Source organism: Vigna unguiculata, chromosome 5 (assembly GCF_004118075.2).
Source record: "Vigna unguiculata cultivar IT97K-499-35 chromosome 5, ASM411807v1, whole genome shotgun sequence".
Taxonomy (NCBI): Eukaryota; Viridiplantae; Streptophyta; class Magnoliopsida; order Fabales; family Fabaceae; genus Vigna; species Vigna unguiculata.
Window position 1 is genome coordinate 48,697,932 of NC_040283.1, and position 8,201 is coordinate 48,706,132.

The following is an 8,201-nucleotide window of genomic DNA, read 5'->3' on the forward strand; positions in this document are numbered from 1 at the left end:
ATATATATATATATATATATATATATATTAATGGACAGGAAAATTTTACTCAAACGTGCAGACAGAGAAAAAAACATATAATGGTAAAAGGCTCGGTTAGTAGCTAACTAAGAAATAAAGTAAAAATATATTAAAAATATCTAATTAAACTTTTCTTAATAATCCTTTGCTAAAAGCAGCAGATAGACATGTACGCAAATATATTGCTTAAAATTAGTATTAAGAAACCTTTGCTGCAAAAATATATTTACTGTAACATTATGCGTGATGGTAAAACCATAAGGGAAACAAATGATTAAACAAAAAATGTTACCACTACAGTATTCAAAACTTTGCTGCAAAAATTGGAGCACCAATCTCCGAATTTCATTCTAAAATTTCTCCCTCTTCTTCATCAGATTTCTCAAATCCTTCTTTAACCAAGGAAAAAAGTGTTTCGTGTGGATTATTATGTACAGTAGAGTCATTCTCATCCACATCACTGTCTTCGTCTTCACTATTATGATCATCATCATTATTGAGGCTAACAATTTTTTTGACCGCTCCCTCGTTCCCGCGTTTAGGAACATCCTTTATAGTGTCAACTTCAGACCCGTTCTCTTTAACCATGACTGATGGATATCTAAGTGGCTTGTCAGGACAATGTTTGAAGAAAGAATTTATTACCATGAACCTGAAAACCTGAAACAGGTGGCTCTTATCCTTACTTATATTTGCACTCAAGAGTTTCTGCAATAAAGTTGGCTTCCTCTTCTTTAACGAAGGGTTTTCTGAAAAGTCAGCAAACTTTTGCGTCTTGCCGAACCGACCTTTTCTGTCCAATTTCTTGTTGAATTTGTTTTGGAACTTTCTTTTGTCACTAAATTTGTTTTTCCCTTCATTCTGAAGACCTTGATTTTCAGAATTCTTAAGGTAGTGTGATGGTATTTCAGCAACTTCGATTCCCAATTCAGCTTGCTTTGCTAAAACCTCCTTAAGCTGCAAAGACAAAATATATACATTGCTAATGAATTGGAATACCATTTGCTGAGTCCAAGAAATATTTATGTGAGCACTTATATTTCCTGCTAAAAAAGCCTATTTTCTTAACTTACATATTGAACAACATTATTAAATTTTACGACATGATAATATTATATTGGGAAGTGTTACAAGTTAATAACATCCCTCTAAGTATACCTCTCTTTGTAAGACCTCCCTATTAATGACCTTGGAGTCCATCGGCCATTCACTGTGCCTCTGCAATTAGTATTCAGGAATTGATATTTAGAAAATAACATCTGATAAACACAAGCGGTAGATATATCAGTTTGTTTACAACCTTCTGAAAGTTGTTACAAGGATGATTCTTTTTCCGTGCTTCACGCCATTGTTGGATTTCTTGCTCAGTGTAAGTCACAGAGAAAGATCTAACCATTCAAAAAATGAAATAATAGCAATCATAAAAAAAAAATCAGGGTTAGAGTTAAAATATTTTCAGTATAATAAAAGAATAAGCTGTGAAATTCGAAGTTTAAGAAAAGTAATTTAATAGTGAAAAGACAATAAAAATCTAATAAGAAAGCAGACAATTTATAAAAATAATACCAAAAGGAAATCTAATTTCATTTAGAAGGTTATCTGGATTGTGGAAAACATTTATTTGGACAAAAGTCACAAGTCTGATGCCGAAAGGGAGGCAGGACGATGTAATTATATAGAACCACATGTGTGTTTGACAACCACACTTATCATACATTTAAAAACTCAGATGGATCAAATAATACACACAACACATACTAATGTCCATGTTGAATGTAAAAGTTAAAAATACTATACTAGATGTATTATCTGTTTATCACGCCTCCATTACAAGAATCAATTTGGAAAATTTCCCTCCAACAGAAATTTCTATGCGTAAGTCTTTGTCAACTGTTTCATCTGATATGATTTCTTTAATTGAGTTGCACCAAAGAATACGTTTTAAGGAATTAATCTTTCTAGAAATAATTTAAATTTCATAGAACTAAAGAAAAAAATATAAAAATACAAAATCAAATTCCAAAACCTTCCTTAATGAATAATACTTCTCTCACTCATGACTTAATTTTTTACCACTTGTTTCTTTAAGTATTCAAATAAAATTCACTAATAATGATTAGCAAGTATATGTGGGTTGAATACCATGACATCCATACCCGTTACAACTAAGTAATCAAAATACTCTAATCCATAGTTATCCATTAATAGTATTCATTTAGTATCTATTACATATTTTATCCACAGATTTCCCTGGGTGTAGATTTATTTGTTATCCCTAATTCTACTATCTATTTTATCCAGAAACAGCAATGTAAAATAACCTTCAATTTCAGGAAGTAACAAATAAACTAAGAATTAATTAATTAGCATCATGTTGTTACACATTATCATTATCAACAAAGACAATTAAAAAAGGACTGCAAACAAGTAATAGACTGGGACCAGATAAAGGATTAGAAAGTGAAGCAGAAGCTACCTTTCTGGTTGATGCTTAAATTCCTTTGATCTTAAACTATCCTGTCCTGCCCTCCCACTGTAAGGGCCTGCTTTCATCACAACATTAGCCTAACCATAGAAAATGTTTCATCTGGGTAACAAGGTAGAAAAGTTCAAACCTATTCCATTATGATCTTTAGGAAACCCAGTTCTCCTCTTTCCATTATTGACATCATTAAATTTAGACTTCTGGAATCTAAAGAAACAGGACAATTGTAACGCCCAGGAAAAACATGCAAGTGATCAAGAGTAACAAAGAGAAAAGAAAATAACATACCCTCCTTTAAACCCCCCTCGTTTTGGTCTACTTTTGAAGTTTTTGCTGGGTGATCCATTCCAGTTGGTATTTGGAACATTAGTTTTAATATTGCCATAAGGATTCTCCTGCAACAATTATTGAGATTTGCAGTAAATATAATACCACAACATCATTTACAATAGTATTTACATATAGTAGAACAATAAATTCTGCTAACATACAATGAAAAGACAGAAAACACTTTAGTTTTAAATACCTGTGAGTGCGACTTTAAAAATGCAGGAGGTTGAGAGTTACTTGTATGAGCCAAATTAGAATTACGTGACCCAGAAGTATTCCCTTGTAATTGCTGAGATGAAAAATGCGACCGTGATACAAAAGCATTTGCATTCACGTTTGGTGGAGTAAGGTTTTTCTCGTTCGGCTCAATGTGCAATCGGACCTGCCTTCCAGGCTCAAAACCTAACTGTGGACTTGCAGAAAGTAATGAATTCTGTGGGACCATAGCCTCAGGCAGTTGGTTTGGAAACCCAAACATGGGGCAGGAACTCGGATGCATGCCATGCGGAACCCCTTGAGAAGGGCTTGGCATTTGTGTAGGTAACTGTTGATTCATATTCTGCATAGGATAAGGGGCACAAAATTGGCCATTTGGCATACTCATATTCATATTAGATGGCTGAAGTATATTCAAAATACTCTGTGCCAACATTTGTCCCTGTAATTGAGACAAATTGAGTTGAGCTGCATTCAGCATGACTTGTCCCTGAACAGGATACATTGGATTGCTGTAATTGGGATTGCTAACGTTATTTTGGGGACCTAAACCCCCACAAGGGGTTGACCCTGTTGATGACCAGGCATACCCATTTGACGCAGATGCATCTGATCGTTTTGCAAGGGAAAATGATTGTGATTTGCAGCATTCATGAAAGGTGCCGCATTCATGGGTAGTGGCTGCATAAAAGGGGGCAACAAGCTTTGGCTTTGGTGGTTGCCAAAACAAAATTGGGCCTGGGGTGTCATGCCTACACCATTGTTTTGTAAGAAATTTTGATGGTTAGGATTAGGAGCATAAGGGGGTTGGGTTTTGGAGGAGGAGTTGGCATTGTTAGCCATGATGTTAACATAAACACAAGAAATTTATACAATTCAAAGTTTCAATGAAACACAGTTTTGGAATCTGAAGTGTAGGAAAGGAACACAAAAACTCTGAACCTGATCAAAGCAAAAAAGGACAACAACCTCCATTATACACAGTTGCGATCATTAAATATATGGAATCTGCTTGCATGCCAAATTTAACAAGATTGGAAACATCAGTTAAGAAATAAACCAGGCAACTGAGGAAGAACAACAACCAATTGAGAGAGAATGACAAGACAAATAAAAAAGAGGTGACAAATAACTGTTGAGAAAGAAGGCTTACCAAATGTTGATATCAATAAGACAATTACATACACAGCCTTATATTTACCAACAAATTGACCTGTCAAAAACAGAGTCAAACCGAAATGTAAAAATTTACAGTTAGTTAATGTGAGAAGTTTGCAGTTTACACATTTAAACATAAACATAATAAGCCAGTAATTGTACATTCACAAAATATAAAAACTCGGTTTCCCCTCCCCAACCCTCCTCTTCTAGGAACTAAACAAGTCAACGTCAATTTTAAGCACTTACCAAAAACTAAATGCTTAAAAACAGCAGACTAATAATCAATGATTTATGTTGCAGCAACATTTTAGTAAAAAAATATAAGGTGCTGCTTCAATCACATTATCCACTCATAAGATAAGCTTGCATACATCCTGGTTTGCTAAGGTGAAAATGAAATATTTCATATCTCTATTTGTGTTTGGTTATGGTGACTGATTCAGATAAATTTTCCTCTCTATTATTGTTTGATTTCAAACACAGTGCTTGGTTCTGTTGCTGTTGGTAATTTGTATTTGTTGGTGATAGGAAAGAGTTTCCACGACAAAATCGTAAAAATCAATACCTAAAAGAAATGAGTATAAATTTTCTCATCTTTCCAACCATTGACAAACACAAACCATGGGAATTTTACACTAGCTCAAAAATACACAATCGAACCAGATAAAAAAGATAGAACAGTGGAGAAGTTCTGCCACACGAACCAGCCCCAAGACAACTACAAATTCACCAGCAGCAGCAAAAAAAACAGTATTAAACTCATAACAAAACAACCTCAGCAATTAATTTCATTTCTCTACGCAACAACAATTAAAATATAATAATAATAATAATAAATGAGTAACAAATTTAATCACAAAGTCACACTCCTGTTTCAGCTTAAACTTCTATAATACATCAACGTGTAACTCCAAATACACCCAAAAAATGAATTCAAAATTCACAAACCAAAACCACAAAGCTATGGAGAAGGAGAAATCAGTACAAACAATAAGCATATGTCTCAACATATTTGGCATTTAAGAACATCTCTACAATTGAACATTCTAAACGAAATTGAAACCATCAACAATCCAAATTTAACTCATTATTCACTTCCTCTAAACATAGCCCAAAGAATGCATAAACTCAAATTCAAACCACAATTATAAACTGAAAAACCCCAATTAAAGAAAACAGCAAAAGGCGTGGGCTCAAATTACCAATTAACGAAATGCTTATTTCAAACAAATCAATTATGGAATTAAATCTATACCAATGCGATTCATTCTTCTTTTTCATGGCCATTTCCTCACTCATGTAACACAAGCAGTACTGACTCTAGCTCATCAATCCAAATACAGATCTAGATATATTATAACCCAATGATTCCCACCCCAAGAACAATCAGAAAATACCAACCCAGTCACGAACCAAAACACCAACAAAATCGACTTAAACCCAAAAACGCACACATAGATTCCACAAATTGCCAATAACAGCAACTCGAATGCCAACTCATAGCTACTCAATAGCCTCATCAATTTGGCTTTAACAGCTATGGACCCAAACAAAATCCAATTAATATTCAAACAATGGCCAGAAATGAATAAAACAGAGACAAAGAGGGGAAACCAGTGGCCAATGGCTGTTTATGGCTTAGGTTTTTCGGTATGACGTGAACGACAGAAGGGATAGAGGCATAGATACCCTCGGCAGCAGCTATGGAGCTTCGGATGTAGACGCTACCGTTGAGTGAATCTCGTCGGGGTTTGGGACTGTAGCACGTCGGATGAACGACTGAGGCAGAGGGTGCGTAATGGTCCTCACTGTTAGGTCATATTCGGTGAGCAGCTGACGGTAACGACCGGTGAACGGTGGTGCCGCTTAAAGACGAACGCGGTAGGATTTATGCTCACCCGCACTGTACCCAGAGAGAAAAAACGTGATTTCTCGTGTGTAGTGCCTTTGTGTTCCGATTCTTTATAGTGGGTCCTTCTTACGAACCAAAGTTTCATCCGCTTCAGATTTATGTATATTATTTATATATATATATATATATTATTTATCATTTTACCTTTATATTCTTCTTTGTATAATAATTAAACTAAGTTCATGATTCGTGATAAAAAAAAGAAATTTAAATTTGTGACGATGGAAAACCGAGTTTCATATATATATATATATATATATATATATATATATATATATAATTTTTTACATTCATAATTTTTTTTATTTTAAAATTTTATATAATTTTAATATTTTTTTAATTTGTATTAATTATTTATAATTATTTTTATAACATCAAATTATAAAATCATTCTATTTTTTCATTAAGGATATTTTGGTAACTTTTTAAAGGCGAAAGGTGAAAGTACTCTCTTTGGTGTGTGGTGTGCACCAGAGTCAGCGTGTGTGAATAGTGAGTGGTGTTAGGGTGAGGGCCCGCACTATGAGTGAGGTGTGCCTCGAGTGTGTGATTTTGGGGTGAGCGTTAGGGTCTGCTCGTTTGGACAGATTCATTGTACAGACAGATTATGATGAGCAGATTTACGAGATTATTAACAGTTAGTTTTCAAAGATTCTTGAGCAAGTGAATAAGAGAATTTGTGGGATGTATATCTCACCAAAATGAAAGGATTTCTAGGATTAAATTGAATTTTTACTATAATATCCCTAATCCTAAATTCAGGTAACATAATATTCTAACTTATATTTGCTTCCAAACAATTTATTGATTAAGTAAATTAGTTCCTTGTATTCGATCGGATAATCGATACAAGCCAAATATAAATTATGTTGCCCTTAATAAATATATAACTATATGCTCTTTCCCATATATATATATATATATATATATATATATATATATATATATATATATATAATAGTAATAATAATAATGTTAAATAATAAAAATAATAATAATATTTAATAATAGTAATAATAATAATATGTTAATTTTAATTATGAGGGTAAAATAGTAATCTTATATTTTAATCTATTAAATTTTTTTCATTTATCATATCATTCACAAATTTTTATAAACTTTACCATCAAATTCAGCCACTTTACCTTCAAATCCCTTAAAAGAAACAACTAAAATTCATCCAGATTCACTAAGATACATCCATTCACTTATTCCTCAAATTCATCCTCTCAAGTGAACACACCCTTAGTGTTTTCTGTTGGGAGAGAGATAAAGAAATTGGGGCATGTGACAGCGTGGAGAAGATTGCAAGGGGTTCAAACAGAAAAAATAAGATGGTTGTAAAAATAAGAAAAAGCCATTGAACTACTAGGTCCTAAAGTAAACAAAAATGGGTTTAAAAATGTAAAAATGAGTTTAATAATAATAAAATTCATAATTATAATAAATAATAATAATATTCTGTAAGAATTTTTTTTAGTTTATATAAATACTTTTTAATTTTACACATCCATAATCGCGAGTCCACTTTATTTTATATAGTCTGGTAAATTTATCTCCTTAAGATCAATGATTCCTTGATATGTTTTCTATTCTATACATTTTCCAGCCTTTTTTCGGTTAGCAATTATGTCATAGATCAAATTTTTTCTTCATTTCTATTTAACCTTTTATGTTTACGTTTACTTTGGTTTCTTTAATTATTTGTTAAACAATCACGAGATTAGAGATAAGAGATTAGAGATAAAAGATATTAGACAAAGGATATGATATAAGATATAAGAGATAAGAGATAACAAAAAAGAGAAATGAGATAAGATAAAGAGAAATTAGATAAAGGATATGAGATAAGATAAAAGATAAAAGAGAAAAGAGAAAAGAGAAAAGAGAAAAGAGAAAAGAGATAAGAGATAAGAGATAAGAGATAAGAGATAAGAGATAAGAGAAAAGAGAAAAGAGAAAAGAGAAAAGAGAAAAGAGAAAAGAGAAAAGAGAAAAGAGAAAAGAGAAAGAGATAAGAGATAAGATATAAGAGATAAGAGAAAATAGAAAAGAGAAAAGAAAAAAAAGATAAGA

General features: G+C 32.5%; 1 protein-coding gene across 5 annotated transcripts; it reads right to left on the bottom strand.

The window, feature by feature from the left end:
• Positions 1-229: 229 nt before the first annotated feature.
• Positions 230-6,197, bottom strand: LOC114184593. Of its 5 annotated transcripts, none has more exons than XM_028071904.1 (9): positions 5,903-6,197; positions 4,206-4,265; positions 3,033-3,994; positions 2,795-2,901; positions 2,637-2,713; positions 2,498-2,564; positions 1,322-1,409; positions 1,180-1,239; positions 230-978 (listed from the first exon to the last, which is right to left on the bottom strand). In XM_028071904.1, exons 3-9 carry the CDS (start codon positions 3,555-3,557, stop codon positions 367-369), a joined length of 1,536 nt encoding a protein of 511 aa, XP_027927705.1. In that variant the 5' UTR covers positions 3,558-3,994; positions 4,206-4,265; positions 5,903-6,197; the 3' UTR covers positions 230-366. The 5 variants fall into 5 exon arrangements, with proteins under 5 accessions (XP_027927705.1, XP_027927708.1, XP_027927707.1 ...); XM_028071907.1 differs by having other exon boundaries at positions 3,033-3,395; positions 5,903-6,196; XM_028071906.1 differs by having other exon boundaries at positions 4,206-4,931; positions 5,903-6,188.
• Between the last annotated feature and the right edge of the window lie 2,004 nt (positions 6,198-8,201).

Bases quoted from the DNA above. Each gene is read 5' to 3' on its own strand.
- LOC114184593 (XM_028071904.1), bottom strand. From the start codon at position 3,557: ATGTATCCTGTTCAGGGACAAGTCATGCTGAATGCAGCTCAACTCAAT. The intron at 1,410-2,497 runs GTAGCTTCTGCT...TTGAATGGTTAG, and splicing joins TTTAAGCATCAACCAGAAAG to ATCTTTCTCTGTGACTTACA. The intron at 1,240-1,321 runs GTTGTAAACAAA...TACTAATTGCAG, and splicing joins CTTGTAACAACTTTCAGAAG to AGGCACAGTGAATGGCCGAT.